Here is a 14,804-nt window from a genome sequence, read left to right as displayed (position 1 = left end):
GGCACCATCCCGGGAGGTATTTAAAAGACATGTAGACATGGTGCTGAGGGACATGGTTTAGTGGTGGACTTGGCAGTGATAGGTTAACGGTTGGACTTGATGATCTCAAAGGTCCCTTCCAACCACGATTCCATGGTTCTATAGAACAGGCAAGTTCCAAATAATGCTTTATATATTAACAGATTCACAGGCTTAGAGGCAATAAAACAACAACAAAAAAATCAACTTCTAGCGTGTAATTAATCCACTAAGAGGGAAAAAATATCCTGACACTAATGGAGAATCATCAAAATCATCTGAGATGCCAAAAAAGCAGAAGTCAATGACGAATGCTGAGAACAAGTCTCACCAATAGCATAAAAGGCTGTGACAACAGAACTTAAATTAATGAGGAATGAACTGTTAGGTAGTTCACTTTGTCAGTAATAAAAATAAAACCAGATCAAATCAGAGAGCAGCCCACACTTACTGATGATGAAGAGTTGAGAATTAAAACAAGAGGACGCAAATTTGGCCTGTGCCTTCCTTGGAGGATTAGAAAGCTTAGGTCATACCTGAGAGGAAAATGGGAACCAGAAGAATAAATGGAAAGCCAGCTCACATGATCAATACGTGGGTATGAGGGAATGTAAGGATAGAAGAAAGTCCTGAGATGAAGAAAGCGGCTGCAAGTAGCACCTGAAACCAGGGATCTCAGGGAAGAGGGAAGGGTGGAAAAAGCTCTCACTCTTAGACATCTCAGAGAATCTGGTAGGAGAGCAGAGAGGGGGAAGAGGCTGAAAGTGCAGCATCTGATGAAGCAGGATACTGGAGGCAGCTGTTTAGTTCAACCAAAAGTTCAATACTTTCATCCCACCACCACTTGAGTTCTTGCTGCAAGCCGACCACATGCCACCTTCTGAGCCTACGTTTCAAGCTTCTACTACCCGCGCTTACCTTCTACGTTTTTTGATCAATTAAGTCTAATTTATAGGCATGGTAGTATGGAATAGATCTGGAGAAGTGCTTGCCGTGAGTTACACACCACCAGTCTTAAAGGCATCCAAAAACTATATTTTGTACCTGTGCACAGGGGATATTCTTTCCAATTGCTCATCACAGCCAAAAATCCCATTCTTGACTAGGGTAACTGAGAAAAAAACACTACGAAAAAGGACGAGTGTGTGTTAGTTCTGATTCTCTAACACTAAACCCCTGGCCTATAATAAAAATCAATACTAAGACCCCTAGGAACAGTCTCAGATATTCTGGACTTCTTACTTCTCTTTTTACTGTGCTTCATTCCTCAATGCTAGAACATAGAATCACAGAATGGTTTGGGTTCGAAGGGACCTTAAAGATCATCTAGTTCCAACCCCCTGCCATGGGCAGGGACACCTCCCACTAGACCAGGCTGCTCAAAGCCCCATCCAGCCTGGCCTTGAACACTTCCAGGGATGGGGCATCCACAGCTTCCCTGGGCAACCTGTTCCAGTGTCTCACCACCCTCACAGTAAAGAATTTCTTCCTAATATCCAATCTAAACCTCCCCTCCTTCAGTTTGAAACCATTCCCCCTCGTCCTATCGCTCCACTCCCTGCTAAAGAGTCCCTCCCCAGCTTTCCTGTAGGCCCCCTTTAGGTACTGGAAAGGGCTATAAGGTCTCCCCGGAGCCTTCTCTTCTCCAGGGTGAACAACCCCAACTCTCTCAGCCTGTCCTCACAGGAGAGGTGCTCCAGCCCTTTGATCATCTTCATGGCCCTCTGGTGGACCCATTCCAACAGGTCCATGTCCTTCTTGTGCTGAGGACTCCAGAGCTGGATGCAATACTCCAGGTGGGGTCTCACCAGAGCAGAGTAGATCTGCTCCTTCCCTTGTCTTGAAGGCCTTCCTCCTGTCCGCAGTGCAGACAGTTCTCACCGCGCAGCTCAGGAGCTCGGATCCTCCACCACGGCTGGAGCTGCCGGCATCCCATCCACCTTGGCCACAACGGCTTGGCTCACCACGCACGTGCTCTCTGGCCGGCAGCTGCACAACAGCCACGCTACGCAGACAGGTGAACGCGCTTCAGGAGACGCGTGATTTTATAAAACAAACAAACAAAAAAAGCAAGTATATATTTCATTAATTCTCTTAATTTTCAAAATAACCCTATGTGCAGCGTTACTGTATCTGTCGTATGACTTCTGAGAATCTTGTGCTCCATCCTATCAAACAATAGTTTACTTCCTAATGGGAAATGATGCTTGTTTTCCTTTGTTTGTCCTGTCAAATGTTGCTTGCCAAGTTTCTGTCCAAATGTTCAAAAGATAAACTGTTTACAGGCAATAAACCGCAGGCAAGTCTGCCTGAAAGCAGGTACCTGTCATGAGAGAACCAGCAAAGAGTAGGTCTTTATGTCATCAGAGAGGAGGTCTTTGCATATGTGACCAAAATAAAAGCTAACAGGGCACAAGTATAAAAATAAAACAAAGCAAAGAATAATTAATATTAATTATCTTGCACATAAGAAAGCTTTAGCAGCAAAAAAATAATAATATACCAAGTACAATACTTGGACTCTGGATATGCGAGTCTCCCTTCCTTTCTCCAGCACAAACACTTGCACCACAGTATTTTAACGTCCCTCCAATCCCAGCAGCATTTATCAGTGTCCGCTTGTGGAGAATCGCAAGGCTGCTGGATAAACAAGGTCTTCAAGGAAACAGCATTTGTGGGCTTCAAGGAATGAGGTACAAGAGAAGAAGGGCCAGAAGACATTGCTAACTTTAAAGGAATGGTTTTGTATCAAGTCTGAGCTGTTTTAGTATACAACCTCAAATAATTAAACTAGCCAATCCTCTGAAAAATTATTTAAACTCAACCACTCAATTACTCTTCTCAGTACAAAGGATTAGAGCAACTAGACAGCAAAATATCACACGATTATGTTCAGTAGTAGACGAACCAGTCTTACAAAATACAGCTGTGCGTTTTTTCTCTGCAGACAGTAACACTTTTTCTTTCCCAATAGCAAGCTCACAGCTCAAACCATGTTATTAAGATTTCACATGTGTTACTTGGGTCTCAAGAGCACAAAAATTTAAGTGCCACCAAGCTTTCACCAGATTATTACAGGCTTGGCAATAATACAGTAGCTTTCTTGCATTTTTTTTTTTTTTTTTTTTAAGTACTAGACACAGAACAGGAAAATTTTCTTCCCAAAGAGAGCAAGTATTTCTTTATTCAGTATCAGCGATAGGAGTTGGTAAATATCATATGAAAAATCATCTTCTCCTTATACTTTGATTACTATTATATATTTCATATTATTTTCTATTATTTATATCCCTATTTTCTGGTTGTTTTCATAGTCTTTATTACTTTGTAACGATAAGAAGCATTTTTTTTTCTGCTATTATGCTGGTTGCACTTAAAAGAAATGCAGCTCTCTCCTTTCAGTTTCTAAACTGGATTCCTTGCCTATCTGTCAGGTTCCCTGTCTTGTATGGCACAAAGCAGCCTCATGCTACAGGAAATTTTTGGGAGACAGACATCTAACGATGCACACCTTTGCGAACTATCACCAGTGACTAAGCCTTTTAGGAAAACTGTTTTTCTTCTTCATAGCACTGGTTTCATTTATTTGCACATCAGAAAGAAAAAAAAAAAAAAGAGCAGGCACTCAGGGAAAAGAAGAACAGTTTAGATCTGCAAGAAACAGCTAAATAACACGTGCATTCATGGTCTTTTCAGACTGTACAGTAGGACATACGGTTTTGTCATCTGATATTCATATACATTAACAAGCATTTCAAAAAGTTTTGGAAATGGAGACAGATGCCAGGCTGAATTCCAAATTCACCTGGGCAGGGTCCTTGTCTCCCCAGGGCCTGGAGATGCAGGTCCCTCCCCTCCCTTTCACCTGCCCAGATGTGCGCCTCTGACCCACCTGAGTACAGGCAGAGGCATCACGATATAGGGGTTTTTTTCCCTAAGAATGTCACTTGTATGAATAAATTTTTCTGTTTCAGCTAGTTCACAAGCTCTGATAAGAAGCATTTTGCCTAAATGTTCCCTGCTAAGTCTATTTAGACAGCAACAAAGCCAGCAGACCAGAGCAGAAGAATGAGAAGGTGGCAACAGGCTTCCTTCTGTAGCCGATCTACCGGTAACAGCGGCTGCTCTCACTCTGGCACAGCCCAGGACGTGCAGGTCTCACCTCCTTACGGGGCCCGTGTATGCAAAAGCGTTCCAGGTCCTCCAGTTTACACGGAGCTGGCGAAATCTTCAGGGAAAGAATGTTGTGCTGCCCAAGCTTTCATAACAGCCAATAAATTAAGAAAAAAAAAAAAAGTGTTTAAACCCATAAATACCAGTAAAGCAAAGTATTTGCCGTTTGTCAAAACTAATGAATTCTTCCCACTGTGAAAGTAATGGGTGATGCTTTAAGTCTAGGATGCTGCAGCTCCTGAGGCAGCACAATTCACTGAGTTTGGACAAACATAGCTATTACTCCCTTGGCCGTATTCTGCGATGATGCAAGTAACGTCCACGCAGATGGGAATAGACTCACGTGACAAATAAAGTGGGACCCCAAAAAAATATCAAAGGCAGCGGCATTTCAGTTCAAACTAAATCTTTATTCATATGGAAAATACTATTTTTCTTTTCAAATGATGCTAATAAATAAAAATACTCAGAAAGAACTTTGCTTAGAGTTAAGTGACCAGTTACAGCCACATGAAGCTTTTAATTCCCGTTAAAACCACGCCAACAATCATGCAGATTGGCTACGAGAAAGCAATATAAACTATACTTTATTTTGTGCAATCTTATCATACAATCTTAATGCTACCTTCTTCTAAACCATTTCACATAGATTGAAATGCAGTTTCAAAACAAATATTTAGGGACATATTCTACACTTATTCCACATATGGAGCTGTGCATAGCTTAAGCCCATAAATGTATAACGTAGTTAAGCATCAAAGAAGGTAAAAGAAAAGAGGACCCCATTCTGAAAATTCAGACAAGTTTATAAACGTAAAAGAAGAAAAGCTCACACCAGTGAGTTCTCAAAAGACAAATACATTATTAAAGCATAACAATAAATTATATTAAATTTAATAATGTTCATCCTTAGAACGATTATTTCTGAGGAAATATCACCTAAAAAGCACACCAAAACTTTCATCACTAGGAGTTGAACCTTAAGTTTACATATCTCGATTTCCCACTCAGATGTAATTTTGTTTTGTAATAGGCTTCAGCTTTGTGAGCATCTTCTTTATCATACAATTAAAAACAAATTGAAAAATGTTGCAGTTAAGCTGCGCATCAAACGCATCATCAAGGTGAGAAACAGGCACTTGACAGTAAAATGTGCAAGGCAAAACCTTTACTGGTCACAGTATAAATAGATTCTTCAGGAGGGAAATTAAAAGTTCTCAGCCCATCTTTCCCAGCAAAATATTGAGGGCTGCCAGCAGATCTTTTTCTGTTCTTTTAGGTCAGCACCAACAACCAAACGAAATACTAGCTCATGCCTTAGAGGGTACTCCATAAACTATAAAAGGCAGCATACTTTACCCAAGAATCCTCTTTCCTATAATTAACCTCAGCATACGTACCTGCCAAAGGCAAATACGGGGTTTACTCACAGACTAAATGACGTGATATAAATGCTAACCCCTTCTCCTCTATTAGTATTTTTTTAAATATATAATGCCAATTTTACAAATATATTTGCCATTACAAGATTCTGTTTTGTAGCACAAAACACTGATGTTCTTTTATGTAAACTTAAGAACAATGTCTTTTAACATCCTATTAAAACCAGAAAAAAAAAAAAACAAAAAAACCCCAAACAAACAAAAAACAAACCCACCCATTTTGCTACAGTTTCCCTCCAGGCACATCTCAACAGGAATCTCAAAAAAAAAAAAAAGGAAAAAAAAAAAAAAAAGCTACGCAGGAACCGTAAGCCAGAAAACTATACATGAATTGGAAGAGAGAGGAGAAAGAGACAGCTAAGAAAGGAGTCACGTGGCAGTAACAGAAACAAGGTACAAGCTTAGAAGAAAATGGCATGCATCCCTTTTCACCAGCACAAGCTTCTTGCAAAAATAGGTTTACGAGATATCCATTATATAAAGGTATATGCTTTCTTGTGAAAACGCTGATTTTCTCTAAAATGCTAACTTGATCTTCTGACTGTACTGGCCATATTGCTAGGCAGTCAACAAGTTTTCAGTTCTGTTATACCAGTTTAACAATCAGGAGAGAGAAAAGGCCTACTGTTCAGGCTGTTTATGAAACTTTTGGTTTGATTTTTTTCCATGAATGTTAAAGTAGTATTTATGTAGGTCATACAAACAAAACAGAAACCAACTTTGGACCTGACATCAGCCGCACTGCTAATGAGAGACAATATGCTAGAAAGAGGCACTTTTAGTATTCTTATATACATTTCAAATCTCAAGTTTAACACTTCACCTTCTTTTACCAAAAATTAAAATATCAGTAGCTAATAAGACTGAGCTTTATAACAAAAATGCTTCAGAAGTTGTGTGCATGCACATACTTGCAATGGCTCAGTTACTCAGTTATCCTGAAAATGCCAGAGTATCACTCTGGCAATCACTGCTTATGGGGTTGGGGGCGAGAACAATACAGTACAAAACAAAAAAGTTGTTTGTAGAACAAGTATCAGCTATTGTAAAAATGAAAACACATGCCCTTCCGTAAGAAGCAACTTACCCCTAGATTCAGGGCTACAGATATTGAATATCGAGATCTTTTTATACTCTACTCACTGCTGCTTTCCAAATTTTCAATCATTTTTAATTTTGGCTTAACAAGCATCTCAAAAACTGAGAAGCTTAGCTTTGTCAAACAAAGTTCAAAATAAAAACCAAAACCAAACCCCTGGAAGACCCATTTGACCTGACTATTGGTGAAGATCCTGTGATGGAAGGAATTACCTTAGGATAGTATTTTCCCATTTCATACACAGTATAGCACATTGTGACAGTCGAGCATCTTGTGTGCACAAGCTGAAGCATACGCTGAGGCTGAAGATTTGGAAAACAGTCTACTAAGTATAAGCATTCTCCCTGCAGGCAACAGATCGCTATTCTTAGTTAAAAAGGGACAGCATCAAAACTAAAATTTTGAGTGGCCCTCAAATACCAGAATAAAAACAGGACCTCAGGCTAGTGGAAGTTCCTACATAAGGCAGTCAAATTTACAACCAGTGTATACATTCACTAAGGAATTACATTTTTTTTGGTAAAACCAACAATCCAACATACTGCAGAGTCTGAATGTGAAATATAGGCACAAAATAGATTCTCTACCTTTTTCAGTGTGGAAAACATAGCTATTTAACAATGTAATAAGAAAATTTATATCAGGTGAGCAAAAATTTGTAACAATCTGAATAAAACAAAGTACTGTATAAAGGTGCAATATTGAGCAGATTTGATTTTGGTTTAAACACACGAGTAAATCATGGAACCTTTCTCTTATCATCTATAAAGTATTCCACATTACCAGCATCATTCTAGTTCTTCCCAGTTGTCAGTAAGGTTACCTTTGCTTTGACGTCTAATACTAACCAGCTTTCCAGCTGATTTGATGCTCCACCTGGAGCTGTTTCCTGAGCTGGCCAGGTTTGTGTATTTTGTGGAGCCTTTGGTTTCATCTTCCCAGCCTGACCAGGCTGTATAGTCACTTAAAGTAGCTGCTGCGTCACTGGTAGAGTCAGCAGTGGTAATCTGCGGTGGTTCCCATCCCTCAATCTCATCTGGTTTCCTAGATGGGACATTCTGCTTTATCACCAAACTGTCCCAAAAACCTGGCTTCTTTTCAGACTTCATCTCTTCCTTTAACTTCAGGTTTGTTCTAGAAAATAACAATGATGAGGTGATTAATTTCTTCATTTAACAATGCATGTAATAATAAAATAATTGAATGCTTATTAGTAACTATGTTTTATAGTAAGGAACGCTAATCAGTTGTCAGCCTATGACAGCACATCCCTTATTGTCAACTTCAGGAAAAACACCCTCATATACATGTAAACCTAAACGCAGTCGAATCTTGCTCTGATAAATCCGAAGTGGACTGAGTACGGCCATTTCCTACTACAAAAGAACTTAGACTCCTCACCCCGCACCGGTGAATTACACTGAACTGCCTTTGGAAAGGTATGAAGTATTTTAGCATGCATTAGAAAAATTTAGGACTTTAACCAAGAAAACCCAAAAAGCAAACCCAGAGCTAGGGTAGTTGAAGGAATAGGAAAATGTCTTGTCAACCACCAGCTTTAACGATCACTTACTATCTTCCTCATTTTCATATACCTGTTATCACCTTGCCAGTTAAACCTTATACCCAAAAATAGTCGATGTACTCAGTATTAAGACTTTAAAAAGACACCAGCATTTTTTTTCATAAAGATCTGCACAATATTTTGAAAACAGCTATTTTGTATTTCTGGTAAGAACTCCCAAAATTCCCCTCCCAAAACCAAGAAAAAACAACCTTTGTTGCATTTTCTCTCTCAAAAAGATATTTGAAAGGCTACTCATATTATTACATTTTTTATCCTGTTAAGAACCTTCAATATTAATTATTTCATATTTGCAATGTGGAGTATTTAAAATACAGAATGTCAAATGTTTATGCATAAGTTTATATGCAGGGTTAAGTTTATAATAAAATAACAGACCACAAGGAAAGGCTGAATACCAGTGATGAAACACACAACCTTCAGGGTTCAATGAGCTAAACGTTAGGAGCATACAAAGTCCTTAGCCACAAATACAACCACCATTGAATTTTTTTTTTAGTATTTCTATTTAGAAGAGCTTTTTTCCATTAATTAAAGCTTGACACTATCGTATTTAAATAGAAGCAACTGAACCAATACCTTTAAAATTACTTTTCCTGAATTTTGTATTTACCATTAGACTATTCAGAATTTTCATCTTGCTAAAGCCAGTCACAGACTCAGAATATTTTTCTCATATTTCATGAGTAGGCACTTCAAAAGTTGTATTTTTCTTTAAAAGTAAAATAAAAATCGTGGTATAGAGTTACAGGGAAATACCCCCAAACTTGAAATACAGGCAGTTTTCATAGTAATGATAAAGTAGCTTTCAACATTTGCGGTAACTCTGATTTCATCCTTCTGCTCTCTTCACAGGGTTTCTTGATTATTATATTCAGCATCAATTGCAAAGAATCCCTGAAACAAGCTAATACCCGTAAAATTGTACGGGGACAGTAGCTGGGAACTTTTGGGAAGTGTTACTGAACAGGCTCAAATGGAAATGGCAATACATGTATTTATATTCTAAATTGTTTATACACACACACACCCCTCTGCAAGTACATATATACAGTTGCATACTGTAATATATGTATTTCAAAGTAAACTGGAAACAAGACATACTACAGCAAGTCTTCTAAATCTAATATTTAGCTGGAATAGCTATACTGAAAGGTGGCACATTTTTTCCTGTTTGTAACCAAGGTAGGCAGCACATGTAGGTAAAGCCTACGTATACTTGTAACAGCAAAATAGTCTGTTCTGGGAAAAGGTCTATTCTGTTCAGAGAACAGCTCTAACCGAGCCGGCAGCGGAACTGTTCCAAGTAAGCACCTCAGCTCTGACAGGGAAGATTTGCAGATCCTGGGTATAGCTACTCCACTTAACCTTTTTAGGTGTAGACAAGACTTCAAAAGAGAAAGTAAAGCATGTAAAAAAGGGAATTTGTAAATTCAACTATAATTAATCCTTAAGGGGGAGGGTGGGAATGACACTTTTACTCAGAAACCTTTACTCCTTTTCTACGGTAAAAAATTATTATGCAGCTAAATTCTCTTTGCTTCTTGACAGAACTAAAAATATCCGTCCTTTCCTAATACGGCATGCCTTATCCATTGTAAGCTGAACCTATACATAATTCTGAAACGCCCATAAACTTTTGTCTGTGATTTAACTTCCAGGAATTCAACACTACTGCTTCTCAGTGCCTACCTTCACTACTTAGCACAGCTATTTTCTGTTCCAGTTTGTGTATTTTGATAGTAAACAGACCAATTGGTTTTACTCACCCTTTGGATTTGGGAGACTTGCATCCTGCTAGCAATTGCTGTTCGTCATCTTTATTGAACATCGACGTCACCTCCTTCCAACCCCGGAAACTTGCACCTTGAACCTATACAGAGAAGCAAAGATCCTCATAAATATGAATTAAGGACTTACAAGCACAGAATGCGGCTGCCAGTGCTGTCTCTGGGTGGCGGACAGGTAGGGCTGTTGCTGCCTGCAGAGGATGGATGCGTTTTGAAACAAGCAGGCTGGGTTACTGCAGCAAGAGCTCTTTCCTGCTGAGCAAAGAGTACAAAACCTTGCCAGTTTGCAGAGGCTGGCAAGACATGTCAGTGAGGACAGCTGGGCTCCTGGATGCTCTTCTGCAGGCAGGAGCTGCTGGCTCCATTTTAGCATATCACAGTAAGAAGGGAATCTGTGCAGCTTAGGAAACAGTCTAAGGGGCCTCAGTAGACAGAAATGAAATGAACAGTCATTGCAGGAATCATAGAACAGTTTGGGTTGGAACTAGATGATCTTTAAGGTCCCTTCCAACCTCCCTGCCATGGGCAGGAACACCTCCCACTAGACCAGGTTACTTAAAGCCCCATCCAAGCTGGCCTTGAACACTTCCAGGGATGGGGCATCCACAACTTCTCTGGGCAACCTGTTCCAGTGTCTCATCACCTTGACAGTGAAGAATTTCTTCCTAATATCTAATCTAAATCTGTCCTTTTTCCATTTAAAACCATTACCCCTCGTCCTACCACTACACTCCCTGATAAAGAGTCCCTCCCCAGCTTTCCTGTTTGCCCCCTTTAAGTACTGAGAGGGTCTACAAGGTCTCCCTGGAGCCTTCTCTTCTCCAGGCTGAACAATCCCAACTCTCTCAACCTGTCCTCATAGGAGAAGCGCTCCAGCCTTCTGATACTCTTTGTGGCCCTGCTCTGGACCCGCTCCAACAGGTCCGTGTCTTCCCTGTGCTAAGGGCTCCAGAGCTGGATGCAGTACTCCAGGTGGGGTCTCACCAGAGCAGAGTAGAGGGGCAGAATCACCTCCCTTGCCCTGCTGGCCACGCTTCTTTTGATGCGGAAAAGGACCACAACAGACAGGACAACCAGCTGAATTATGAAACTCTTAAGATTTAACCTGCTTTGAACTCATTGTTCCTATTTTTAACTCACCAAAACTATTTCTTATGGCCCTGCAAGCAAAAAGGTTAGGAGCATTGGCTCACCACTGAAATGCAACACATGGCACTCGTACATTACAGTGTGCTCTCTAAATTTACTGTGACCGTTAAACATGTAGGATAAATGATTTTTTCAACATTATTAAGTGTTTGAGTCCCTCTCCCCCAAAGCAAAACAAATAGGTATCGGTTATTTTTATTTTGATAGCATGCTGAGGGACTCTAACAGCAGTGCACACACGTGCGCTCAGCACAGAACATGAAAGCTGCTTTTCCTCCTTGCAGGGTCCAGTAAGAATGGCAGAGTGACAGTCTAACAGTGTTACTTGATTACATTAAAAAAATTCAACAATACATTATGAAGTATAATAAACAATCAAAACAAAGTTGTAGTTGTCAATATGAGTGAAGGTTAATTCATCACCTGTTGTTATTTCTGCAGAACTCATTGGTGCAAATTAGTATCAATTTGATATTTAGGTTTTAATTGATTACAGTTTATAACTGATACATCCAGGCTTTAAAACATATGAAACATCACCTACAATTTGAGTACAAACAGCAGACAGGAAAATACTGCTACCGCTACCACCTCACCTTAAGAAACCCATAACCTCTACCATTTGCAGGAGTGCCCTTGTTATCGCATATTAGTCACGGATTATTTCCATCTCTTGCTCTCCTGTTCCACTGTGTCCTACACCTTCACTTCTCACCCACCTTCCCCTCCTCACATCTGAACCGCCTCAGCTCCTCCAACTCAGGAGACAGAGCAGGTCCATTTTAGGATCAGAAGGAAGGTCTAACCCAGACTCAGTTTCACTTTGGTTAGCTACAAACATGGATCCAGCTTTGGGCAAAGCTCTGGAGAACTCTGAAGAGGGAAGGCTGAGCAAGGCCAGTGCAATTTCCAGCTCTCGCAAGGGGATATGGACAGATCAGGTACGGGAGAGGTAGGTTCACCACAACCCAGGCCTCCACAACTGCTCTGCTCACCTCTTCCTAAACCCATGCCTAATCTTACCATAAACCACAGCATTCCTCATGGCTTCACAAGGAAAACAACAGCTTCTCTCTATATTTTTTTCTACTATGAGAATAAAGTGAGTACAGATTATAAGAAGCAAACTTTCATGTTTAATTTAAACATACGCTTTCTATTTTTAATTATGTTAAAAATATGGAGACAGCTAACTTCAATTTTGCATCCCTGTGGCAGACTCACCATAGAATGATAGAATAGTTTGGGTTGGAAAGGACCTTTAAAGGTCATTGAGTTCAACCCCACTGCCATGAGCTGGGATATCTTCAACTAGATCAGGTTGCTCAGAGCCCCATCCAACCTGACCTGGAATGTTTCCAGGGATGGGGCATCTACCACCTCTCTGGGCAACCTGTGCCAGTGTTTCACCACCCTCACAGTAAAGAATTTCTTCCTTCTATGTAGTCTAAATCTACCCTCTTTTAGTTTAAAGCCATTGCCCCTTGTCCTATCACTACACTCCCTGCTAAAAGTTTGTCCCCAGCTTCCGTGTTGGCCCCCTTCAAGTACTGAAAGGCTGCAATAAGGTCTCCCTGGAGCCTTCTCTTCTCCAGGCTGAACCCCTCCAACTCTCCCAGCCTGTCCTCATAGCAGAGGTGCTCCAGCTCTCTGATCATCTTCATGGCCCTCCTCTGGACCTGCTCCAACTCACAGAAGACTGGTCCCATTGATAGTATAAAACAAAGCCAGACAAGTTGCAGAGGATACCTTCAAACAGATACCTTGCTATACAAAATCCTTGTGTTCAAACAATCAGTGTCTCCAAGCTGTACACAACATTTAATGCTTCTGTGGTGTAAATAATGGTCTAAAACCTCAATTTCAGTCCATGAAGGCCTAATCCTGTTATCTGTTTCTGTTGTTCAGTTAAATTCTGTAACAAGTTTAATTTGTTACTCTGATTTGGCTTCCTCTCACTGTGAAGTACTTCATCCACAACAAACTTCCAAAAAATGGAAGAATCTCCAAGAAGTTAGCTGCTGAAAGAAGTAGTCTGTTCAAAAGGGAAAAAAAAAGGGAAGAAAGAAAAAGAAAAACTCTAGAAAGTGCTTAGCTTTTCATATGTTAAAAAAATCCTTCATCTTCTCAAATTCTATTTTTTCAGGCCTTTTTGGGAAGGAACCTTTGCTACCATAGTCAAACCCACAGTTAAAAGCCGCACGTAACAACTCTTATTGACTCTTACTGCCTTTAGGCCTTGAAACTGAAAAAAGACCCAAATATACCTCAGTGATCTAACTTATATATAAGCTTGTCTTTCTTCACTAATGATGTTTCATCAAGCCATTGCCACATACTAAATCTGAAGCTAAAAAAGACAAAAACAACAACAACTCCCCACACCTTCTTACTGGTTTTCAGATAGCAATTTAATACAGAGAACTAGATTAACTTAAATAATATGTGCCTTTAAAGAACAGCATTGGTGAAAGACTACTTGGAGATAAGCATTTATACGCACACTTATGTTCAACGTAAAAAAGGATATACCTACCCATACACCTTCTTTTAATCTAGAACATCATACATACTTGAACAAAACAACTTCAACCTTTGCTGCATAGTTTTGGATACCCAAGCAATCCTCCAGCCAAACACACAGACACACCCCACAAAGCAAAAAACCAACAAACCAAAAAAAACAAACAAAAAAAACCCCACCCCAGAACAAAACCCAAAACCAAACACCACCAAAACATTTTCATAATAAAGTCTGTTAATATCTAGCCTCAAGCTTTCTGTATTTTTAACTTTGGACATTTTTAAATTAAGCCTTATTCTGATTTACAGGTATCTTTAAGAACAATTATTAGAAAAGCTCTATTCAATGTCAAGCAGATAGCATGTGCAGGTCCCCAGATAAAAATTTACAAACTCTGCACTCTTTCTAACTGTAGGTAAATAAGTACCTACATACAAATTGTACCATTCCTTTGATATTTTCATAAACAAATACACCCACAATGGATCCATGGCATTTGGTAGGTACATACAAGGGTAAAAACCGTGTAGCAGATTCTGATTTATTCTTCTTTCAACTAGTCCTTAGAGGAAATGTACACTAAACCTTTAAGCCACGCTTACACCACTTATTTATTTGTGGTTTCCAAATAAAACACTGCCAGGATAGCCTACATAAGGGCATCAATGTCCAAGTAGACCATATTTTGCTAATATGTGATAAAACTCATTGCACAAAGCCTACTGCATATTAAATGGACTAGGCTGAAAGAATCCTCCTAAGTGAAAGAGTAAAACCAGAACCTCTGCTCACCACACTTAAGCCTCCTCTTCCACACGTGCCTGCACCAGTGCTGATCTCCTGAAGCATCTTTTCACTCAGCTGAAAAGGAGCGAACAGCTCGCTCTTGACAGTCTTCTCAGTGGTACCATACTTAAGAATACAAACCTTAGCAGAGGAGGAGGTCAAATACTTATTTCGCACTTTCAGAAGCTTTTTTTTAACTACTGAACTGTTTAAGACAACAATCTTTTTTTTTTTTTTT

At 39.8% G+C, this 14,804-nt stretch overlaps 1 protein-coding gene across 2 annotated transcripts in view; it reads right to left on the bottom strand.

Moving 5' to 3' along the window:
* Window positions 1–3,890: 3,890 nt before the first annotated feature.
* TDRP (testis development related protein) overlaps window positions 3,891–14,804 on the bottom strand; it is a 30,345-nt gene continuing 19,431 nt past the window's right edge. Inside the window, exons 3-4 of one of the 2 annotated variants that reach the window (XM_054196893.1) lie at window positions 10,087–10,190; window positions 3,891–7,866 (exon numbers count right to left, since the gene is read on the bottom strand). In XM_054196893.1, the coding sequence (XP_054052868.1) occupies window positions 7,521–7,866; window positions 10,087–10,190 (450 nt within the window). In that variant the 3' untranslated portion in view covers window positions 3,891–7,520. The remainder of the gene's footprint in view (window positions 7,867–10,086; window positions 10,191–14,804) is intronic. The other variant, XM_054196894.1, reaches the window with a different exon arrangement.

This window comes from Rissa tridactyla, chromosome 3 (genome assembly GCF_028500815.1).
Source record: "Rissa tridactyla isolate bRisTri1 chromosome 3, bRisTri1.patW.cur.20221130, whole genome shotgun sequence".
NCBI lineage: Eukaryota > Metazoa > Chordata > Aves > Charadriiformes > Laridae > Rissa > Rissa tridactyla.
This window is presented reverse-complemented; position numbering and strand designations above follow the sequence as displayed.